The sequence below is a fragment of the Daphnia pulex genome, chromosome 3 (assembly GCF_021134715.1).
Source record: "Daphnia pulex isolate KAP4 chromosome 3, ASM2113471v1".
Taxonomy (NCBI): domain Eukaryota; kingdom Metazoa; phylum Arthropoda; class Branchiopoda; order Diplostraca; family Daphniidae; genus Daphnia; species Daphnia pulex.
In genome coordinates, this window is record NC_060019.1 from 12,248,290 (window position 1) to 12,271,434 (window position 23,145).

Sequence of the window (23,145 nt, forward strand, 5' to 3'; positions counted from 1 at the left end):
CACATATATATATATATGAATTAATATCGTTAGCTTCGTTTCTTAACATTGACAAGTGACTGAAATGAAACCGTGTAATTTTGTCGTGTACATTTCATTCGTCTGAAATGTAAGAGCATCTTGTTTCTTTTTCTTATTCAAGGACAAGACGATGTACATAGGGATGACCATAGGTAAACATTAGTCACTTGTATAACGACTATGTCCCTCGTTGATACACCAATACAGTTTATCATTCAGAAAAAAAAAATGTTATGGGAAAATTCATTCCATATTCTCATCGTCGGCAGATTCGTTTGCGTCATCTTCTTTCTCCAACATACGTCCGTTTCCGATATCTTCGAAAGCGCCATCTTCTTTTTCCCAAACGGCTTCAATGGTCACTCTGAATTCCGCCATGTGTTTGCAAAGCAGTTTCTTTAAAAGTAGAATTTAAAAAAAAAAGAAACATAAATGAGGTACTTCGCCGTAAAAAATCGAAATCTTAATTATATGACGCAATATGCCCTGCATGTAGCTGCTGTGCTTCTGTTAGAGCTTTGAAGCGCACGCGAGGTTGGTTATTAAATAAACGACCACTCTCCCTACTCCATTTATCCGAGTGGTCCTTAAAACAATTTCTTACTAAATTACATCAAATTTAATGAACTCACGCTCTTCGTCTTTAAGAACTATTAACGGACGGGTGCATTACTATACATAAAGCACTCTAGACATGACTTTTCACAAACAAAGGAGAAAATAAATATAATTTACCAAAAGTCTGGCTTCTTCAGGAGTAAGAATGCTTCCCTCTTTGCAAACTGTGTGTTCTTTCAGCAATGTCACAACACCTTGTCAACAAACAGAAGAGATATGCACATCATTAGATGATAATCTGGAATTTTTTTTAATTTTAAATTTGTGATGTGTAAATACCTCTTTGAAGAGATGTGGGGAGACCTAGTTGTCTCAGGTATGGCTCCATGTTGAAAGGGAACTGCTCTAAAGGACCGGGTTGGAGTGTGACAGTTTCGGTAGCAACATTACCAGACCTGGCATAATCTGATTCTACATGCTTTTGGAAGTATCTACATGAATATAACCACAATTTATTTCTAATTCCTTGTGTGTATGAAAACATTAAACTAAACTATCCAATGACAATATGGTTACCTGATGACTTCAGATTTTGGTTTATCTGTGAAGACAATTCCACACTGCCCTTTAAGTCTTTTAGAGACTTCATGAAGGTTCTCTCTGCTTTCAGACTCTTTAGTTCTACCTAATGCAATAGCAATCACTCTGTTTTTACCGAGGAAGAACCTGAATCCGACCAAGCAAATTATAATTGACATTTCATGATTCATCATAAAACCAAGTTTACCTGCTGTCTTTCCACTCATTACGAATAGATTTCAGTTTGTTACTCCTCATATTTTGAACTGAAAAGAGATACAAGTAAGAATATTTCTCAACACAAGATCTAATGTCCTCAACCAATTGCTGTTTTCCACCAAGACCCTTCTTCTTAGTTTGTGTCAATGAAACTGAAAAATAAAAACATTAAATTCAGTTTTTACAAAAGTTAAACAAACAGAGAAACTTACTTTTTTGGAATCGCTTAGTTTTAGGCATTTTAAATGTTGTTTAGGTTTAAATTAGCGGAAATAGCGTCTCGACTTCAAGTTTGGAAAAACCACGTGTTTCGTTTACTATCCTAAAGAAAGACTTTGAGACTGTGAGTCGTCTGCAAACAACTACAAAGTTGCCGATTATTTTTAAATGTATAAAAATTAACGATATTTTCTTATTTTCCCAGATTTTACATTATTCTGTAAATTGCATTTGAAACATTAAGTACGATAACAGTAGGATTATTTTAATATTATACATTCACATTCATGTCAACATTCAAATTACTCAAGTGACTCTCGCTCCAAGCATTTTACTTATCTGAAATCTATGATTCATTAATCATTATCTTTGCAGCTGTAGGCCTAAATTTATTGAATTTCAAAGAAACTGAGCTCGAAGCCCTATGTGTTTATTTCTTTTATTCAAAGGTAAAAGTAGTATTTGAGACCGGTATTCTTATGACTCGTTTGTTGTTCTTCAATGCGACGAGTGATGAGCGAGCAAGGACCTGGCAAAGACATAGCAACCAAAATAATTATCACTCAATCGCTGAGCGTTTGGGACTATTGGGTAGTTTTTCTAGATCTAAACTATAAAGTTTCATTGGAAACAAGTATCTTTCATCAATTGTCCATGTTTTTATTTCGAAAATGTTCATTTGGCCACAGGGACATACTGAAGCTCGAGAACATTCTATTTTTTTCCCTCCCATTTACTATTCTGGCACAGAGTAAGGTTCTTTTGGAGATAAAAAGACTGTTCAGAGACTCAACCGTCAGCGCCCCCTTTATTCCGATATTTAATCGAATAGAAAGTATAATTCGTATAAAGTGTACCGTACAAATATAAATATTTAAAAGTTATGAAACTTGTTTCACCGTAGCTGTGTGGTAAGATCTTGGGCAATTTGAGTCTAAAAATATCTTAAGAGAATTCTTTGCAAGTTTTCCTGTTGTCGCAGATGGCGCTAGCTCCGACAGCATTTCAGTGTCCAGTCTTTCATACTTGGCGACTTCATCCAAGAATTCGATCGTCGATTGTGTTGCCGACGCGCGTATATCGATTAATAAAGACTCGATTAACAAAGAATCGATTACATCGCATATCGATTTAAACTAGTGGGAAGGAAAGGACGACTTGCATTCGCCAAAGACAGTTCTCAGTTGGTAAAGCTCAGCCAGCGAGGCATTTTCCGCTACACTTCGGCACCCACTCACGTAAGTTTGAGAAACTTGAATATGGTAAATGTAAGCAAGGACGGCAAGGATTAAAGTGAGAAATCGTGAGATTGTTCTTTTTGCGAATAAATGTAATGGAAATTCGGTTGGGCAGCGTGAAGCTGTAGCCGGTGAGGAACAGGGCGTCTAGAGTAGAATGTTCTCTAGTGCAGCTAGTGAGAGGCGCCATCTTTGCTCCCTACGCGACAGCTCGCACCAACCCATCCCACATTCCTTTCCTTCAAAAGTCTGTACTGGTGTGTCTTTATGTGCAGCCATTTTCTCTTTTGTAAAGAAGTCGCGTGTGGCTAATTGTAAAGATTCCCATTGTTCGCCAATTCAACCGAGGTATTTTATTTCTAGTTTTTCAACATCTGTGTCCTGCCTGCTGACAGTAGGTAGGAAGTAAAAGTGTCGGTGTGGCTTCGTCTTTTCAAGGCCATAGTAAACTTGATTAATGCTAATATTTTAGCTTTTGGTGTGTGTGTGTCTCAGCACACGAGGCCTCTCTCAAACGGAGGGTGGGTTCTGACGCTCCCGCGTGATTCATGCTTAAGGTCAGGGAGGGTGTGGTGACTGGTCCAATGGTGGCCGCTGTTTTGCGTTTTTCAGTAGTTCCATCCGTCATTCATTTAGTTTTCAATTTAAATCGAAAGATTCGTACTACGTAGCAGTGGGTTCTGCACCTGCATATCTGGTGTCTGTAATTATATCTATGTGTATATTAATTTCATCTTTTTCTCTACGTGTTTCCAACAGATATATATTAACAGAAAATGAGCATGGACAAGGAAGAATTAGTACAGCGAGCCAAGTTGGCCGAACAGGCCGAGCGTTACGATGATATGGCGGCGGCCATGAAATCGGTAACAGAGACGGGCGTCGAGCTGTCCAACGAGGAACGGAACCTGTTGTCTGTGGCCTACAAGAATGTTGTGGGTGCCCGGCGGAGTTCTTGGCGTGTCATTTCGTCCATTGAACAAAAAACTGAGGGATCCGAGCGAAAGCAGCAAATGGCCAAAGAATACAGAGAAAAGGTCGAGAAGGAACTTCGCGAGATCTGCTACGATGTCTTGGTAAATAAAATTAATCCTTCAATCTCTTATTTGTATAACATGTTCAAATGGAACTTTGGTCTTCGTACATGATCAGTCGACTTTCGAAACTTTCCGATTACATGTATTCATCTTGGTCGCTGAAGGTTGCATAAGTCTAGACGGTTGGCATCATTGTCATAGCTTCAAGGTCTTGCTCAAAGATGGCCATGTGTTGATGTGTCTAGGGTTAAGCAAACCTGGTCGACGCATCATTTCCTATGTAGTCGTAATGGCAGAAACCTGCGCACATAGGAAGTAGTGCAGTCACCTCCCCCTTCTGTGTATGTATTGATCTTCCCAGTTTTGTACTTCTTGGGTCGATCTATCAACTCTCCCTTTTCCCACCATTTTCTTTTTTTCTCGGGCTTTATTTTTTGGCTCGACCTTATGCAGGGGTGTTACCTAGCAACCCATTTTCTTATTCCTAGTTGATGCTTTCTATTTTATTGTCCTTTAGCCCAGTACGTTTAATCAACTAGTCTTCGATCCAATTATCAACCGAGATATGACATAAGCTAATGAATTTTTTTTTTTACTCTTCTGTAGGGTCTGCTCGACAAATTCCTGATCCCTAAAGCCAGCAACCCTGAATCCAAAGTCTTCTATCTGAAGATGAAAGGAGATTATTACCGATATTTGGCCGAAGTCGCGACCGGAGATACCAGAAACGGTAAGGATTGTTGCGTGCCAATTTGGGATGGGCCATTCAGTGAGGACGCTGGCATACCGACGATTACCTAATGCGTGCATAGGCGATCGCAAATGAAATCGATACTTGGGTTAGCGTGGATGGTTTCACTTTTGTTTAATTATTTTCAATTGCAGTCGGAAATTGTGGTTACAACTCTGCCGTTCGGATTGCGCACACAGATTAGTTGAAACTTGCAACGTTGACTCATATTTGGAATAGTTCGATATCGGAAATACCGATTGGTTACTTGTCAATTAACAAATGTCAAGTTTGGCATTGGCTAGTTGCACGAACTTCCGTGATTGCTATACGCGGCTTGGCTTCTTGCCATCACGAATTGGGACGCCGGCTCCCGTAAGCGGTTTAAATTTGTCGTGCATCTTGGGAGATGTTAGCTAGCAAAGGCTTTATCGAACTGTGCAATCCGAACAGGCAGAGCCATCTGTGAAAGACGACGTGAAAGTTTGAAATGGGTGGAGGGGGACTACGCAGTGGGTTACGTTGATTCCTCGAGGGGTTGTAATCAAATTTTTTGAAAATTCAATTTGTTTATTGAATACTTGTAGCCGTTGTCGACGATTCTCAAAAGGCTTACCAAGATGCGTTCGAAATCAGCAAGGCCAAAATGCAGCCGACGCACCCAATCCGGCTGGGTTTGGCTCTCAACTTCTCGGTCTTCTATTATGAGATCCTGAATTCACCTGAGAAAGCCTGCCAACTCGCCAAACAGGTCCGTTTGTATAAGACTCGCTTACTAATTTTTTCTTTTTTGTTTTCTTTTTTTTTTCTCCCCGTTCTCCTTTGTTTTGTGTTCCCGATCCTTTGTTTTCTTTTCCACCTGAACCCGTGATTATTTGTCGCTTTCCTTTCCGTCATCAATGCGTTACCAAAATCCCTCCATCCCTCCTCAAAGGCGTAGTGGACGACTCGCAGCGTTCCTACCAAGAAGCTTTTGAAGTGGCGCGCTCCAAGATGCAACCAACCCATCCAATCCGGTTGGGTTTGGCCCTGAACTTTTCCGTGTTCTACTACGAGATCCTAAACTCGCCCGATCGGGCTTGTCATCTGGCCAAGCAGGTTTGCAAGTTGAAGCCAAAAACTCTTCCCTCCTTACCGTCAAGTTATGTGCATGGTCCTCGTCAGCAACTACAAAAAGATCATCTACTATCGAGTCGTTCGCCGCCTGTTCCCCCAATTATCCCAACCCACTTTTTGAAATCCCCGTTTGCCATTGGTTTTCAGTAGATCGTGTTTCTTTCTGATTCTTTTTTTACTGCACGTTTTGACAGCAATGCAGCAACATTAATTCGATTTCTCTCTCCCATTAGGCTTTCGATGACGCCATAGCTGAGCTGGATACTTTGAATGAAGACTCCTACAAAGACTCTACATTGATCATGCAGCTGCTTCGCGACAACTTAACCCTGTGGACATCCGATGCTCAGGGAGATGGTGATGAACAGCCCGAGGCTGAGAACAATTAAGAGACGAAAAATCCTTACCCCGCCTGTTTCTATAATCTTTATCTAGAAATCCTTTTCTTGGTCTACATTTTTTTCCCTCTCCCCCTCTTTCATCTACCCACATCAAATTCTTCTGCTTGCGCTACTACATTTTCCGCTACTTTTACAGTTAATTATTATTATTCGGTCATTTGAATCAAAAACACATACACAAGACGAGGAGTGTCTGCAAAGAGCATCCCAACCGAACAAGTCTGCGTCCCGTGGCGGACAAGTCCATGCAAACAAATTCTTTTGGGTTTTCAGTTTGGTTCCTCCCCAACTCTCATGCCCACTCTCCTCCGATTCGTCTGTAATTGCGAGAGTGTGTCGTAGTCAGAAGGACTTTGGAAGAGTTTCATCCTACATCAATACCAATTTTCCCTCCCTCTTATTCAACTTACTGCAGAGATCACATCTTGTGCCGCTGTGCGACTTGTGTGTTGTAATTTTGTTGATATGCACACTTTCTGTTGAACTTTCTTCCCATTTTTTTTTTATTTTTTCAGTGTTCCATTTTTTGTAAACGAAAAAAAAAGAAAGGTATTCCCAGTATCTCCCCACGCCCCTCAATCAAGTAACAGACTCACTCAACTTACCTTTATCTGTCTTCTTCCAATCCTTTTCCTTTTGCAAAGTGTATGTGTAATCACGTCTTTGAAAAAAAAATAATGAAAGGCGCGTATTAAATCGCTCCTTCCGATAATAGTCGAAGGCCAAATAATTGGAGGTATCGGTTGAGCTTTCATCACAACACTTGTGATTGCCGACATTTCAATGCACCACTTTCATCTGTTAGGGTTACGACATTTCGAAACACGCAAAAGAGTTAATGAGAAGAATTTTCCCCCTTTCACTATATTTGTTTTTCGCTTTTGTTTCATATTCAATTCATTTGTAATGATCTGAAAATTTTTAACGTCTGCAGAAAAACTATCGCCATAAAACGGGAAACACCTATGTTCACATGTCTCATCTATGATCAGTAAATTTCGTTGGGTTTAATTGGTGTTTGATGACGAAACCCTTTTTGGCTACATCCATCCAGTCAGCTAGTTTTCCGTAATTAAAATTTGATATGGGGTTTTCTTCTAATATTGTTACACATCTTGCTACATTGTAATGTAAAACAGAACATAGCAAAACTTAAAAGAAAAATACTCGAGGAATTTTATTCAAAAAATCAAAATCCCTTATAGAAACTTACAACGGAATTACTCATTACTACTCCACAAAGGAAAGACAGTTACATTATATGCCACTAACACCACGGGTGTAATTAATAATAAGTCATGAATTCGATCATGTATTTTAAGTTGAAAAATGTCTTTATTTAAGCAACAACTACGTCTGTCTTTGGAGTCCGGACCGCTAGAAATATGAAATCGTAATTCCCACAATTAATGATTTGAAGGTTTTCTATCCTGGGTAGTCATCACTTCTCATGTACTAACGGTTAGTGTTAGACCAGACCGTGTGACCAACATAGACGGCCGAAAATTTAATCTATTGTTATCAGCTAACAGCTATTGAAAATGTACGAATGAACACGTACACATGTCGAAATATCCGTTTGAGTGTGTCATGAGTTCAAAGATAACTAGATAAGTAACTCAATGCTTTTCGTTCCTACGTACTCAAATGTCTATGTCCTTATTCATAAACATTTTCGTAATTATCGTAAAAATAAAATACAAATTCTTTACGCTAAAGAACACATAATTACAAGACAGCCTGTCGTTAAGTGATACCTTCACACTAAGAAGTGCGAGTGAGAAGAAAATGGATTATGAGAATTCGTATTTGAACACAAGGTACTATTCAAATGAAGTTAAAAAGGATATCATTTGACGAAGATGCACGTAGGCTACTACCGGCAAAGAAAATAAATCCAACGAAGATCCGATTATGAGTAATTCAACCTAAGCAGAGCAAATGACGAATTAATATAGGTTAGCACTCGTTCTGCCAGTATCTAGAAGAATATTTTTATAAATGGAAGAGATATGCTTTTCGTCAAAGGCCCATTTGGAACGATTTCAAAGCCATCAACGCATCGTTGCTGCCTGCTGGATGCGTTTACTGTTGTGGTTTCCCTTCCTGTATCCGGTTTTTTTTATTGAAACATAACGTCAGAACGTCAGATCAGATATCGATATTATTTGCGACGGTTTCAATAAAACGTAGCGGCAAAAAAGGACAGGGCGGGGTATCGATAAATTTTGGGGGGATAAAGACGGAAAAGTGTTTTTGAAGCGATTTTGAAAGGGAAAATAGCGATCGGCAGCCAGCAGCCTAGTTGGAACTTGGAAGAGTAGGTCGATAACCAAAGAACTGAAAAAAGGAAAGAAGGTCTATAGGGTCCAAAGCTCGGCTGTATCTCTCATGTTTTATTTACATTTTTTCTTTGTTTCCCTATTTTCAATAAAATGGAAAATTCTATCAAGAAATATTTCTTATTTAGTTTTTACGGAATTACTACTCATTTAAAACAATTATTTCACTTTGACGTTAATCCCTATTTTGGCCTAGAGTGATTGTACTAACTATACAAGAATCGATTCCCCTCTTCGTGAGAAATTTCGTTGCTTACGTTTTTATAAGATTAGACGAATCTTGTTGCTCTAGGGATCTTGGTAAATTATTTAATAATTCACTTATGAAGAAACTGAACATTCAACAAAGTTTTCCACAAACTTCACATTTTTATTTCAAAGTACAATTGAGAAGAGAAAGTGGGATCAAACTGCTAAGGCAAATTTTCAAGAAACATGTCAATATCCAAAATTTCAGAGTTGTTTTCATTAGTTTCAGCTGTAGTTTCAGATATCACAGTATCCACTGTAGCATTTAACTCTGGCAATATTTTAGAGGTAAAGCTCTCATTTGAACAAGTATCATTTAAATTGGAAGTATTAAGCATCAATCTTGATTTCCGTTTTTCTTCAGCTTTTCTTTTGTTTTCAGCCATTCTACTCTGTTGATCTTCAGATATATGAGTCAGAGACTGCGAAGGTCGCGACATCACAGTACTAAACACATCTGTTCCTCTTTCAGTAATGTTGTCAAATTGTGCATCTGTGTTTTCCAAAGTTTCCTCGATTTCTTGTTCAGTATCTAACATTCCCATTCGAAATCGTTTCATATAGACCTATCATACATGTCATAACATCAATTAATGTAGGTTCAACCAAATACAGACAAATTAGATTAATAATACCTGCACAGATTTGTTATTCCCAAGTTTTGCAACACTTTCAATGCAATCATCAAATGGTAGTTTAGGAAACAATCGATGAGCCCAGTGTTCCATTTGAGAGAGAACCGTTTCAAGATCTGATTTCTCATGACCTTTCCCTTGCAATTTTACATTTTTAAAATTCTGTATGACAGCTGTGATTCCTCTTGGACCACATACTCTGTTATTCCAATAAAAATGTTGATTGTAATATAAAAAGTAATAAAATAAAGTGAATTAATAAAGGTGTAATACCTGTTTGGATCAAGCTTTAACTGCTGACTCCTTACTAATTTACGTGTTTTGGTTGTTTCTGACTTTTTGTCCCCTATAATGAAAATAATGTAGGCTTTAGATTGGAACTTATTTTTCATAAGACTAATTACACTTACGTTTTCCTTTATCAGCATCTACTTCCCCATTCTTTGAGTTTGAATCATTTTCTTCGGCACTGTATGAGGTTTTTTCGTATTCTCCAAATATATCATCAACTTCTTGATCACTCATGTTAAATTCAAATTGTTATTCGTTTGGGCCGGGAGTGGAGTGGAGTGGATAAAGTTTGGGGTTGAGAGAATGCGGGATGGATGTAGTAAACTGCGGGGTTGTGTGCGGTTTCTGATGAAATCGATTTATTATTAATCGATCCGATCGTGGCATGACGCAAACCCAAATTCTCGCGGGAAACGAAATAAACCATTTTGAAATTTCAATTCTTTTGAAACTTGATTCTTGAAAAAAAGACGCTTGATTTCTTAAAAATACAGCTATTTTGACAGCTATTCATTTAAAAATTCAAAATGCGTTTGAGTTTTAATTAAATGGACGAGATATGAAGCTTTTCGTCAAAGACCCATTTGTAACGAATTCAAAGCCATCTTCCTATCGTTGCTGGATGCGTTTACTGTTGTGGCCCCCCTTCCTATCCGCTTTGCTTTATTGAAACATAACGTCAGATCACTTATCGATATTATATTTGCGGCGGTTTCAATAAAACGTAGTGACAAAAAACTCTGTTCCAAAAAGATCCTCGCCGCCAACAGGGAGCTTCTCTGCTGCACGGGAAAGTAAGCCGATGTGGTTTGGGTGAGTCTGGGTGAGGATGTTGAGACGTCTGGAGTGGGTAATCTCACGGAAAAGATGGGCCCAGAGAAGTGACAGCGTCTTTAATGCTTTGGTGTCCTTGTCGCTTCTCTTACTTTTCCTCTCAAGGAGAAAAAGAAGAGGTTTGGCCATGTCCAGGACGACGTCCGTCTGTTTCCGGTACACTTTTTCCAGCTGATCAATGTTGGGCATCGATGCATTGGAATTCTTTGTAGATTTAAGGGCCGCGTAAAAAGTCTCGTCCAATTTTGGGTTCGTGAACAGCTCAGAGGCACTGATACTAGCCTTTTTGTCACGTTTGACGTCAGGCCTGTACGCCTCTCTAGCCGCCTTAAGGTTCTTCTCACCTATGCCCTTCACAATCCAATTGGCGAGGACCGACGACTTACGTTTGCTAACTTCAAACCTTTTCGACTTTAATTTAATAATGTCTGAAAAGGTGCTTGAAAAAGATTTAGATGATGATGCGGAACTCGAAGATGAGTCAGAGTCGGAACTTGAACTCGAACTCGACTTACGAGAACGCTTTGACTTACTATGCTTAGCCATGCTTGCTATGCTAGAGCAAAAAAAGATCTGAATAGTTTAAGCGCGTTTGGAACCTCATAGGCTTCACCCACACCCTCCTTTTTCTTTCTTTAGTATGGCACTGTTGCCATACTTCAAGTCAAGCTTGCTACAAATATGCTGAATATAAATGGTCACACACAGTTCTGTCGAACGAATTTTACTAAATAATCCTGTTCGTTACGCAAGTTTGGGTTTTGCCATTCCCTACAATTTGCTTATTAAATTTACATATGTGTATCGTGGGTTAGTTCAAATAACAAGCAAATGACAAGTAAATAATTCATTTGAATTCTGATGTGCCCATTGACAAAGAATGATTTTGGGAAGATAAATATTGTTTGCTGTTTTTAATATTCAAAACACATTTTGTTTGGATGTTGAGGTGTTAAGAATGGAAAGTGAGGACAGATGTGTGGTTACCGCGGACTAGGAGAAATGGTGGCATGCCGGCAGTCAGTGTTTCCAACCAGCACATGTAAAGCGGACCACTGACGATTCCTTTCTGTGATATTGGCAGTGTCCTAATAAGAAAATTTATTTGATTTTTATTGGTCTTCAAAAAAAATTAAGACATAGTATTATATACTTACATAACTACGAGGTTTGCATCGGAAGAATATTGCAACAGTAACTCTCTGAGTCTCATGAAGTTAAATGTTTTGTTCTTCTGGGCCAACAGTTCGGACTCCAAGATCAGTGGAACTAAATTATTACGTTGTTTAAAGAAATTGGCCATTCGATTGCAGCTTCAACAGTATAGCTTAACTCACCATGGGAATCCGAATTGCTTGGATCGTCATCTTTGCGTACAAATTCGTTCGTGAGGTTGTCGAACCAGGTTTTGGTTTGTTTGGAGGGTGAATGGGTTATATCATGAATCACGACCACATCCGAAACGGGGATGCGAAATTTCTCCAACAAAAGTCTCATACTGTATAGCGAAATATTAATCGTGATGATGTCAAAATTAATTGGATTTTAAGGATTGTACCTTTTCTGTTTGGTCAGTTGTTCTTCATTTTCGTCGGCCAGACAGAAAACGCGCAATTTGGAATTGGCCCAATTGGATCGCGTCGTCAATATGTACGGCAATAGCATGGAGAGTCCACCGTCATCGTATAGCCACCAAACGTCGATGGTGCCGCGCTTCTGTTTCATACGGAAGCGGCAAATGTTGTTCTGCACTTCCTGAGGCAATTTGTTGCCTTGTAGATCCCTTTGAATATTGAAGGTTCAGTGACGTTAATCGAAAAAGGAAAATATCATAATACTTAAAAACTATTCGCGATTTCTTCAGCCGTTTCTTCTTATCACCAGCGCTTTCCGTTGATGACGGGGATTTGGCTTCTCCTTTGATTTCCCCGCATCCAACGCTCTCGGCAGTAGCTAAAAAGGTCATGTTTTTTTTTTTTAATATTTTTAAATGACTGGTAATCAGAGAGAATAAGATGTAAAGGTAATAAGTAGTGCATACCAATCGTAGGGAAAGTTTCAATATCGGCACTTTCCCGTGAATTTGCGAATGTTGGGTTGTCAATTCCTTCATTGTTTTGTTTGTCCTTGAAGAGATCGTTTATGTCAAAATCTCTGATAATTCCAGTGTAATCAAGCCCTTCCTGGACGCGCAGAATCGTTACTGCGATATGCATCTCCAATGCGGTGCTACACTCATTGCAAATTTATCAATGAAAGAATTATTTTAAAATAGAAAATAACTCACTTAATTGCCGTAAAATATTCGTCAATTTCACTATTTCGGCTGGTTTTCCATTCGCTTTGGTAGCCAAGTAGAAGAATGTTGGGTTTCATTTTGCCAATTCCAGTGGCCTGCAACAGGGTTCCGACTCCATTGGAAAATGAGATATTATCCATTAGCGAATAAAAGGATTTTGTTTTGTGAGCTCGTAGCCAGTGCAAGGATTTTTGCGTCCGTTCGGTACGTTGTTTGTGACTCCGTCGCTCCTACAAGACCAGACAAAAATTTTAATTGATGTATAGGTTTCAACAGATAATAACGGTCCATATACCTTGACGATGTCACCACAAATCATTAACGAATTATTCTTACAGAAAAGGTAAGCAAAATCAACAAGAGATGGCCGCATGTATGGCAATCCGGTCATGACAAGAATTTGTGGCGTATATGTTTTAATGTGTTCGTCAATGGTACTGAACTGCTGGACACTGCTAAGTGCCGATTTGTAAACCTGCACCTGCGTCGATGAACCCCAGTTGACATCTGAAAAATATTACAATAATCACTAAATAATCAGCAATCAAAAGAGGTTAGTCAATATTACCTGGTTTGCGATACTTGACTATGAAAAAGAATGTAAAAACCAAGGCGGATGTCACAAGAGCCGTGGGCCAGCTGCACAAGAACATGGCAGCAACGGAAAGACCGAAACCTAAAAGGCTTAGCCATTTGTTGTAATAACGAAAGGTGGGACGCCATCCGACGGGTTTGAACAGGTCGACGTGAAAAGTAGATAAGTTAACCAAACTGTAAGACGCCAAGTAGCAGTTGGTAATCAAGGGAGCGATGGTGTTTAAATCAGCTGCACGATAAAACTAAAGGTGAGAAAGAGAAAACTTGTAGCCAAAATGTTTGACGATTACTTACCTATAAGAACACAGGCCAAGGCGATTGTGAAGGCTAGGGCGTAAGCTCGTAGAGGCTCTTGATTTTTGCCGTAACCTTTGCCGAAGAAATGTATGTAAGGAAAAATGTTATCGTTGCATAAAGCTTGAAAGATCTTGGGAGCAGAGACGAAGCAGGCAAGGGCCGAACTAAGAGTTGCGGCGAAGCATCCGGCGTAATTGAGTGGCCCGAAAGCTGAAACTAGCGTCATCACTTGGTAACTGTTTTGCAATCCCCATTCGCAGGTTTCATTTTCACAGATTTTCATGTAGTCGCTTACAGTTCCGTTGACTGTGTAATTAGCTGGGTCTCCGGTAGCATCACGGAGTACAGTCGCTCCCGCAATAACGGCGAACAAGATGTACGAGAATGATGTGGTAATGATAGCCAAAATGGTGCCTTTGGGAATAGCTTCTGAAGGATTCTATACTTGTTGTGTACTAGTGTTAAGTTTCTGAAAAAAAATTGTGATGCGAATAAAGAATGAATCACCTTTAAATCACCCGAGATGTTAGCGCCAGCCAAAATGCCAGTTGCGGCTGGGAAAAAGATGGCAAATACGGTAAAGAAGCTCTGCTGCAATCCGTTTGAGACGCGATAATCGGGTTGAAAGTTAGTGGATAAAATCTCAACTAGAAGAATACACATATGACAAATTCAGTTTGGTAAATAATAATGTTAAACATTATCGAGATTTTTATATAGAGATCTCTTACGATTGTAGCCGACGAAGCCTTTAGATAATTCGTCCACTGAAGTAGGTCCCAATCCACTTCCCACAATAAAATTGGCCAACGCAATGATCAAGATACCCATGAACAGTAATTGAGCCTTCAAGGAAAAACATTCAAATGTCGGTATAAAAGATTTTTAAAATTAGGCGTACATATTTAATTTGGACCACTTACCTTGGCTTCCCATTCCATTCCGATGGCAACTATTGCGCCTAATGCAACAAGTGTGATAGAACCAATGATTCGAATATCGTTGAGACCTCCATCAATGATCTGAACTTCGAAATATTCTTCGAGCATATCACTGAGCGCTTCACAAAAGCCAACAGTGTGAAGCGCGATTCCCATTGAATTAGCAAGCGCGAAGATGACTCCAATGGCCCCTCCAAATTCCGGACCAAGGGAGCGGGAAATCATATAATATGTTCCTCCTCCTTTAATCTGGCCGTTTGTGCTGATGGCTGACATTGATAATGCTGTAATAATGGTAACAGTTGTGGCTAGCAGGACAATCAAAATAGCTTGGAGAATTCCAGCTTGACCCACTACCCAAGACAGGCGAAGGAAAAGCATAACGCCCCAAATATTGAGTAAGCATCGGATTAAAACTCCTTGAATCCAACCAAATTTGAAACCAGCAGCAACGATTTCCACTTCAGAGTTTTCATCCTGTAACGATGGAGCCGCGATTTGATTGTATTAATTTTATTGCATGTCCAGATGGCGTTACAGACCGCTTTTATTGTTTTAGGCCGTTGGCCCTCTAATTGTTGCATAGAGGGCAGGCCTGTAGTCATTGAGTTTTAGGCCTGAAATTACGGCCGTTTAGTAATCGTCTGTAGCTGTCAGTTGACATATTGCGTCTTGACTTTTACTCTTCTTTGATGTGAATCTTTGTGCTTTTCCGTGGCTTTTAAAGGGTAACTTAATGTTTTAATTGTTTGTTGAATTCCCCTTTTATATTTTGTTAATTTTAAAGATAAGGATTGCCCGGAATTTCATGTTGCCTGTCTGTAGACTTGAATTGAGGTGCATGAGAAGCACATGTGGAATTGGTGAGACACGTTTTAGATTGTTGGTTACATTATGTTTTATCCCTGGCTTGACCTAATTGAATTTGTATGTTTAGACACTATTTGTCTTCCCCATTGAGTTGAAAAGGCCTGCGTTGCAGGATTGAGTATTGACTCACCCAAGCCTGGTCACTTCCAGGTATTCGTAAAGTGTTGTTCATGTGATTTGTGTCATTATCTTAATTGTATTTGTATCGTATAGGATTGGTGATAGCTTTTGAATTGTTGTTTTGACACAGTGTGCCTTACACACACACTTTGACGTGTTTTGAAGTGAAATACAGTCCACTTCCTACCACCGAGCTACCATCTGGTCCTTCGAACCGGAGCTTTGAATCAACATTGAATTGACCTTAGACTGACCTTGATTCGAAGCCTTGATTGAAAATGGCCAACCCTCCAGTATCAACATGGACATTGGATGTCTGCAAAGGACGACAAAAGGTTGTCCGTTCCCGCATCACTGGCTGTCACACTCGCATCAACCACATCGTGACAGCTGGATTATCTCGTCGTGATGCTGAGAAGCTTTTAGCTGACGGAAGAGTCCTTTTGGGCGAATTGGAAACGATTCACGATCGTATTATCGAGTTGGTAGACGAGAACGACGTCTTGACCCAACAAAATAATCAACATCTGCTGTATGCCCAAACCATCGACAGCTGCTCAGCTTTAGTGGAAAATTATCTGCTCCAACGTCAAGACGATGCTCCATCAGTCGTCATCGAGACCCCAGACCAGATTGCACGTCGACAGGAATTGGAGACCGCATATCAGCGTCTACGAGATCTCCGAGAGCAAGTCGCAGCTGCTGAACAGGCCATCATTGATCTAGGAGGAGATGTTTTGCCTACAGACGGATCGGAGTTGAACCCATCCGACTCCGCGTCGCAAGTCGGAGCCAAGCCGACCAAGAAGATTGAATTTTATCCAGCGGAAGCCCCTGATGCTTGGATTGATACGTATCTAGCCGGAAAGGAGAGACCGATTGTTCGTGAGAAGGGAGCCAAATCTTCGGTCAACGTTCAGCTGGAAGCTTATACGGGCCGTGCACTTGATTGGTTCTCTTGGATAAGTATGTGGTTCGCGCTGGTCCACATCACGAGCAAGACTCCGAGCGAGAAGCTGGCCATATTGAAAAATTATTTGAAGGGCGACCTAGCTGACATCGTACATGGCCATGGAGGAGGGGAAGCTGGATACAAGGAGGTTCTACAGCGATTGAAGAGCACGTGCGGGAGTCGGAAGGTGATTCGAGCGGCCCATCTGCGGGAATTGGATCGGATGGAGGCGCCGCGTAATGACCCGCAGTCTTTCAAACGCTTTTCTGAACGTGTGCGAACTCATCTCTTCAACCTGTCGGTGATTGGTGAGACGGGCCACGTTGACATCATCGAGAGACTGTCCCTCAAGCTGCAGCTTACCGATCGTTTGGCCTGGAACAATGGACGGGGAGGCGAAATCGATAATCGGAACATCAACGATTTTGGCCGCTGGTTGACGGCTAGAGCAACGGACTATCAGAATGCTTATGCAATTGCGGATGACCAGCAACGGCCGGCGAACGGAGGAAATAGGAACGACCGCCCACAATCATCCCAGGTGCCAAATAGATTCCAGCAACCACAGCAGCAGAGAAGAAGTGCACGCACTTATCATGGAGCATCAAGCTCCCAGAAGAATCATGGCTCGACTGAGCAGAAAGAGAAGAAACCGACTGAACCACACTGCTTTAAATGTGAAGGATCGCACCGCCTTGAAGACTGTACCTTTTTCAAGGACCTTCCCATCAGTGATAGACTGACCTTTACACAACGTCGAGGATTGTGTTATGGCTGCTTCGGCGTCCGGCATGGCTTCATGAATTGCACACTCAAGAAGGAGTGTGGCATCGACGGATGTAAGCTGTCACATCATAAACTTCTCCACAAGGAGAATGGTCCGGTAGAAAGAAATGCCCGGCCTCACACTCTACGTTCCGACCGACGACAAATTGCTTTCAAGATGCTCCGCCTGGACGCGCTCGACGCCGACGGGGAGATGGTGCCTGTGAACATTTTGATGGATGATGGAAGCGATTCAACTCTCATTCGCGAGGGGCTGACGCGTCGACTCCGGCTTACTGGCCAGCGGCAGACCTTATTTGTAGGTGGCGTCGGTGAAGAATCCTCCGTCCATGTAAATTCAGAGTACCTGGAGTTGCAGTTAAAGACGTCGGCGGGAGAGACAGTGTCGATCCAGGGATCTACTATCCCCTCCATCACCAAACCAGTACCGGTCATGGAGTGGGAGAAACTACGCGGACGATGGAGCCACATGGAAGACTTGCCGCCGCTTCGAGACTGTGGTGGACGTGTCGACATATTGATTGGCTTGGACCATGCCGCACTCATCACAGCGAGTGAATCTCGATTCGGAAAAGATGACGAGCCGACCGCTTCCAAGACTAGACTGGGATGGACACTGCAAGGAGCGGTAGCGACCAGTGGTGGACCCGATATTGTCCGGATTCATCATGTGCAGACCTCAGCTGATTCCACTCTTCAACTCGCCGAACAGGTCCGACGGTTTTGTGATACGGAGTCATTTGGCACCGAATTCCAATCGGAATGCATGACGGCTGAACATCGGAGGGCGGTGACCAAATTGGAAGCGGAGACTGAAAAGCTGGACGTAGGATATGCAGCCCCGGTGCTTTGGATTGACGACATTCCTCCTGAGATTCCCGATAGCCGCCGCACGGCGGAATCAAGAATGAAGAGTATGCGGAATAAATTTGCCCGCGAATCAGGAGACTACGAGACCTACTACCGTGCAGCCATGGAGAAAAACTTTAGCGAAGGCTACGCCAGACGGCTCACGCCGGAAGAAATCCAGCAGAGCCCGACGAAGTATTTTCTCCCGCACTTTGGAGTGCCAAAGAAGGCTGGGCAGCCTGAGTTACGTCTCGTATTCGATGCTGCTGCAAAGTCGAACGGCAAATGTTTAAATGACTTTGTCACCAGTGGTCCGGCGCTGCAGAACCCCCTGCCGGCCGTGTTGATCCGTTTCCGGGAAGGAGAGATTGGCTGGTCAGCCGATATTGGCGCAATGTTTAGCCGGATTCGTTTGAAAGATGCTGACCGTCCGTACCACCGATTCCTATGGCCCGAAGTGGATGGAACCATATCGACATGTGAGATGACCAGAGTGACTTTCGGTGTAACGTGCTCGCCCTACGTCGCCATACGAACCACTTGGCGCGCAGCAGACGATGCTGGACCGGAAATGAAGGAGGCGGCCGATGACGTGCGAGAAGACATCTACGTCGACGATTACCTGGCCTCGACTAGCAGACTCGAGGATGCCGTAAGGAGAGCCACCGGTGTAAATAAGGTCCTAGCAGACGGCGATTTCCACCTGGGGCACTGGGTGTCCAATAGCAGCCAGCTTTTATCAGCAGTCCAGCCGGATTCGGATAATGGGACCACTGTCAAGACCCAAGTGCGCAGCATTAGTGATGACCCAGAGTTGATCCTTGGAATTGTGTGGAATCCTTCTACTGATCATCTGGGATTCCGAGTGAAAGTGTCCCGTGTGAACTACACCAGAGTGGGGTTACTTGCCCAAGTGGCTGGTTTGTTCGACCCCTTGGGCACGGCCGCCCCGATGACTGTTAAAGCCAAGATTAAATTGCGAGAATTGGGCGTGAAAGGACTTCAGTGGGAGGATCCAGTGGTTGGTGACGAAAAGGAGTGGTGGGAAGAGTATTTCCAGAAGATCGGACGTTTGAAGGAGATCGAGCTGCCCCGCTGTCTCTTCCCAAAGGCGGAAGAAATAGTCCGGACCGAATTGCACACTTTCGCGGACGCGTCGGAAGAGGCGTGTGCCGCGTCCTGCTACACCCGTGTGGTTTATCAGGATGGCCGAGTGCTGGTCCGGCACATCAAGACAGCGACGAAGCTCGCTCCTTTAAAAACAGTTTCCGTTTGTAAACTAGAGCTCAACGCTGGGCTCATGGGTGCCCGTCTGGCTAAGTTTGTCCAAACGGCCCTGAAAAGAAAAATGGATTGCCGATACTTCTGGACCGACAGCAGCACGGTCCGGAATTGGGTCCGGGCCGTGTCCTCCCACTACCAAGTTTATGTCAGCCACCGGATCGGTGAAATTCAAACCCTCACTGAGCCTCACGAATGGCGCTTCGTTCCTGGACGTTTAAATCCGGCCGACGCTGCTACCCGATCGCAGATGGAAGAAGAAGAAATCCCAAGTTGGTGGTTAGATGGTCCGCCTTTCCTTTATGAAGAGGAGCCGGCCTGGCCAAAGGACTTGCCATGGATGGCCGCAAAGGAAGAACTCCGGTCTGTCCACGTCCATCTGAATTCCACAGCCGTGGAGCCGCCGACCGTGTTCAATTGGAAAGACGTCAAGATCTCAGCCCAAGATATTCCGGCCCTAATCCGGTTGGAAGGAGAATTTCTGAATCTCGTGAAACAGAGTCAACGAGAAGTGTATTCTGAAGAGCTGAAAAGATTGCAGCAGACGAAGCCGCTCCGCTCGACCTCGCCGTTGCTGCCGCTTACACCTTTTCTGGACGAATCTGGAGTATTGCGACTTGGAGGTCGGTTAAGCCGGGCCAAGTTGCCCTACGATGTCATGCACCCTCCATTACTGTCCGGAAAACATCCGCTTTCTCGTATGATCATCCGAGCGTTTCACGACAGCATGCATCACCTTGGCACGGATTTTGTATTATCTCACGTTCGACAACATTTTTGGGTGACGGGCGGACGAGAATTGGTTAAACGTGTCCGCAATGAATGTGTGCCGTGCCGTCGATTTCGTCCGAAAGCAGCTCTGCAAATGATGGCCGACGTCCATCGAGCTCGCTTGGGCGCCGGTCATCCTCCTTTCACCTACACGTCGGTGGACTATTTCGGACCAATAGACGTGACACACGGTCGTGGAACAGCAAAGAGATGGGGCGTACTTTTCACGTGCATGGTGACCAGAGCAGTTTATGTAGACATTGCAATTTCCCTCTCCGCCAGTGATTTTTTAATGGTGCTCCGACGTTTTATATCAGTGTATAGAAAGCCGGCGCATATGTTCTCGGACAATGGCACGAACTTGACTGGCGCTGAACGTTTATTACGTGTGGAGTTGGATCGGCTGAAAGATGACAGTGTGTTGACCACGGAGTTGAAAGCGCTCCGGATCGAATGGTTTTTCCAACCAGCGCAAACGCCACATTTTGGAGGCTCACATGAGTCATTAGTGCGATCAGTGAAAAACGCTTTCTACGCCGCGTTGGATCAAGAGAAGAGTGTATTGCGTACACCCAGTGACGAAGTTCTGCGCACTCTTCTTTTTGAAGTTTCCGGATTGTTAAACTCTCGGCCTTTGACTTATTGCAGCTCCGACCCAGACGACTTTCGTGCGTTAACCCCAAACGATTTCCTTAATCGAGCCCCTGTAGCTGATTTACCGGCCGGAGATTTTAACAAGGCCCTTCCGCGTGATCATTATGGATACGTCCAGAGAATAACTAATTTCTTCTGGGACGTGTGGCGCGGATCTTTCCTGCAGTCGATGACCAGCCGGAAGAAATGGAGAACACCCGCGCGGAACTTTGCCGTCGGTGATTTCATTTTGGATGATTGGAAGAATGCTCCACGCGGGCGTTGGAGAACCGGCAAAATCGTCAAGGTCTACCCCGGTGCCGACGGATTAGTCCGAGCAGCAGATGTGGAATTCTCCACCGGAATCCTGCGACGTGGGACAAATCAGCTGGCTCTGCTAGAAGCTTACTCGCCGGATCCAGCGACGGAGGCGACAGAATCCGGCTCGGGGGAGAATGGAGCCGCGATTTGATTGTATTAATTTTATTGCATGTCCAGATGGCGTTACAGACCGCTTTTATTGTTTTAGGCCGTTGGCCCTCTAATTGTTGCATAGAGGGCAGGCCTGTAGTCATTGAGTTTTAGGCCTGAAATTACGGCCGTTTAGTAATCGTCTGTAGCTGTCAGTTGACATATTGCGTCTTGACTTTTACTCTTCTTTGATGTGAATCTTTGTGCTTTTCCGTGGCTTTTAAAGGGTAACTTAATGTTTTAATTGTTTGTTGAATTCCCCTTTTATATTTTGTTAATTTTAAAGATAAGGATTGCCCGGAATTTCATGTTGCCTGTCTGTAGACTTGAATTGAGGTGCATGAGAAGCACATGTGGAATTGGTGAGACACGTTTTAGATTGTTGGTTACATTATGTTTTATCCCTGGCTTGACCTAATTGAATTTGTATGTTTAGACACTATTTGTCTTCCCCATTGAGTTGAAAAGGCCTGCGTTGCAGGATTGAGTATTGACTCACCCAAGCCTGGTCACTTCCAGGTATTCGTAAAGTGTTGTTCATGTGATTTGTGTCATTATCTTAATTGTATTTGTATCGTATAGGATTGGTGATAGCTTTTGAATTGTTGTTTTGACACAGTGTGCCTTACACACACACTTTGACGTGTTTTGAAGTGAAATACAGTCCACTTCCTACCACCGAGCTACCAAACGATAAGGAAGACTAGTAGAGAACTTTGTTTGCTTGAATATTTAGTAACGATGCACCCGGATGTACTCTAATATGTCCAGACAGTACACGAATATGCATACATAGACTCCGTGATAAAGATTGACACTAACTTCCCTACGCGCCTTTTGGATTTACCAATTTATTTGACAGTATTCTAATCTTAACTGTCATGCTAATAGCTTAACCGTAATGGATTCAGACGAAATAATTTTCATTTTATTACTCACTTTTTGGTCATCAACCTCGCCAAGATGTAGCTCGTCGAGGGTTGCTCGGGATCCAATGGTTAGAAGATGAGGATGGTAATTGTCTGGAGAAGGTAAAGTTTCTTTATTTAAATGGTCTTTCAAGCTCAGGGTCATCCGGAAGCTGTCACGCAAGTGAGCTTTCTCGCCAAGCTTGCTTGGATTAAGTTGCTCAGAGAATCGACTAAATAAGTGATGTACAAAATAGAATCATTCTCTTTTAAAATTTTTCCCGTTAGAAACAATACAGTTACCAAGATAACATACCCAGAAGAGTGATCCTGAAGGCCTCCCTCTTTTCCACCAGATGACAAAGATGATGAGTCCTGTTCATACATTGTGAAGGTGTAAATGAAATGACGAATTCAATCTAAGTATATTGTAGAGTATGTACTCTTCGATTAGTATTAGATATTAAGGACTGTTTACGAATTTTAAGACATTTCCGCCTTATATATGCGTAGTGGTCACATGCCATGCATAAAGCACATAACGCATTGTCACGAGGGCGGTGATAAAGTTGATTATCTTTTTTGACCATAACAGAAATATTCGATAAAAAATAAATAATGAAAAATGTATCCTGTTGGTCTGAAAAGTTTTCAGATCATTATAAATCCAACCATATTGCACAATTTTGAAAACGCCGACAAAATAAATAAAAACACCTTTATTTGTTGGGTAAAACCATTTCGATAATCTACCCCATTTTTTAAATATATCGATGAGTCTGACTTTGTATGTGTCAAAGGTCTACTTTTGTTTTTCTTTAGTAAACAATGCCAATTAGGAAACTTATGTACCAGTATGTTAGACTCTCAGTTAATTACTTTTTTTGTGATGTAGATAGAT

The 23,145-nt window shown here is 42.3% G+C and overlaps 5 protein-coding genes across 15 annotated transcripts; 2 read left to right on the top strand and 3 right to left on the bottom strand.

Moving 5' to 3' along the window:
- Positions 1-60: 60 nt before the first annotated feature.
- LOC124190234 (mRNA turnover protein 4 homolog) lies at positions 61-1,750 on the bottom strand. Its single transcript, XM_046582816.1, has 6 exons — positions 1,590-1,750; positions 1,367-1,529; positions 1,156-1,305; positions 919-1,070; positions 757-833; positions 61-417 (listed from the first exon to the last, which is right to left on the bottom strand). Exons 1-6 carry the CDS (start codon positions 1,615-1,617, stop codon positions 265-267), a joined length of 723 nt encoding a protein of 240 aa, XP_046438772.1. The 5' UTR covers positions 1,618-1,750; the 3' UTR covers positions 61-264.
- Positions 1,751-2,579: 829 nt separating this feature from the next.
- Positions 2,580-6,832, top strand: LOC124190237 (14-3-3 protein zeta). 5 transcript variants are annotated; one of them, XM_046582819.1, is made up of 5 exons: positions 2,580-2,834; positions 3,594-3,910; positions 4,478-4,601; positions 5,189-5,352; positions 5,951-6,832. In XM_046582819.1, exons 2-5 carry the CDS (start codon positions 3,611-3,613, stop codon positions 6,104-6,106), a joined length of 744 nt encoding a protein of 247 aa, XP_046438775.1. In that variant the 5' UTR covers positions 2,580-2,834; positions 3,594-3,610; the 3' UTR covers positions 6,107-6,832. The 5 variants fall into 5 exon arrangements, with proteins under 5 accessions (XP_046438775.1, XP_046438774.1, XP_046438776.1 ...); XM_046582818.1 differs by lacking the exon at positions 5,189-5,352 and adding an exon at positions 5,536-5,699 and having other exon boundaries at positions 2,682-2,834; XM_046582820.1 differs by lacking the exon at positions 2,580-2,834 and adding an exon at positions 3,018-3,182.
- Positions 6,833-8,809: 1,977 nt separating this feature from the next.
- Positions 8,810-9,954, bottom strand: LOC124190235 (TIMELESS-interacting protein-like). The gene is made up of 4 exons (XM_046582817.1): positions 9,755-9,954; positions 9,618-9,690; positions 9,345-9,543; positions 8,810-9,275 (listed from the first exon to the last, which is right to left on the bottom strand). The coding sequence occupies exons 1-4, from the start codon at positions 9,867-9,869 to the stop codon at positions 8,874-8,876; spliced, it is 789 nt and encodes a 262-aa protein (XP_046438773.1). The 5' UTR covers positions 9,870-9,954; the 3' UTR covers positions 8,810-8,873.
- Positions 9,955-11,301: 1,347 nt separating this feature from the next.
- On the bottom strand, positions 11,302-22,731 carry LOC124191352 (bumetanide-sensitive sodium-(potassium)-chloride cotransporter-like). Its single transcript, XM_046584531.1, has 15 exons — positions 22,561-22,731; positions 22,276-22,477; positions 14,586-15,080; positions 14,394-14,508; positions 14,170-14,309; positions 13,660-14,101; positions 13,337-13,594; positions 13,064-13,275; positions 12,757-12,998; positions 12,511-12,698; positions 12,308-12,422; positions 12,028-12,252; positions 11,807-11,967; positions 11,627-11,738; positions 11,302-11,557 (listed from the first exon to the last, which is right to left on the bottom strand). The coding sequence occupies exons 1-15, from the start codon at positions 22,629-22,631 to the stop codon at positions 11,422-11,424; spliced, it is 3,114 nt and encodes a 1,037-aa protein (XP_046440487.1). The 5' UTR covers positions 22,632-22,731; the 3' UTR covers positions 11,302-11,421.
- Positions 15,094-22,018, top strand: LOC124191350. 7 transcript variants are annotated; one of them, XR_006873385.1, is made up of 5 exons: positions 15,094-15,623; positions 15,687-21,563; positions 21,623-21,698; positions 21,773-21,855; positions 21,919-22,018. XR_006873385.1 is itself a non-coding variant. In XM_046584530.1 (4 exons), exon 4 carries the CDS (start codon positions 15,872-15,874, stop codon positions 21,335-21,337), a length of 5,466 nt encoding a protein of 1,821 aa, XP_046440486.1. In that variant the 5' UTR covers positions 15,094-15,331; positions 15,391-15,466; positions 15,541-15,623; positions 15,687-15,871; the 3' UTR covers positions 21,338-22,018. The 7 variants fall into 7 exon arrangements, 1 of the variants encoding a protein (XP_046440486.1); XR_006873389.1 differs by having other exon boundaries at positions 15,094-15,466; positions 15,541-15,623; positions 15,687-21,855; XR_006873387.1 differs by having other exon boundaries at positions 15,094-15,331; positions 15,391-15,623; positions 15,687-21,855.
- Positions 22,732-23,145: the final 414 nt, after the last annotated feature.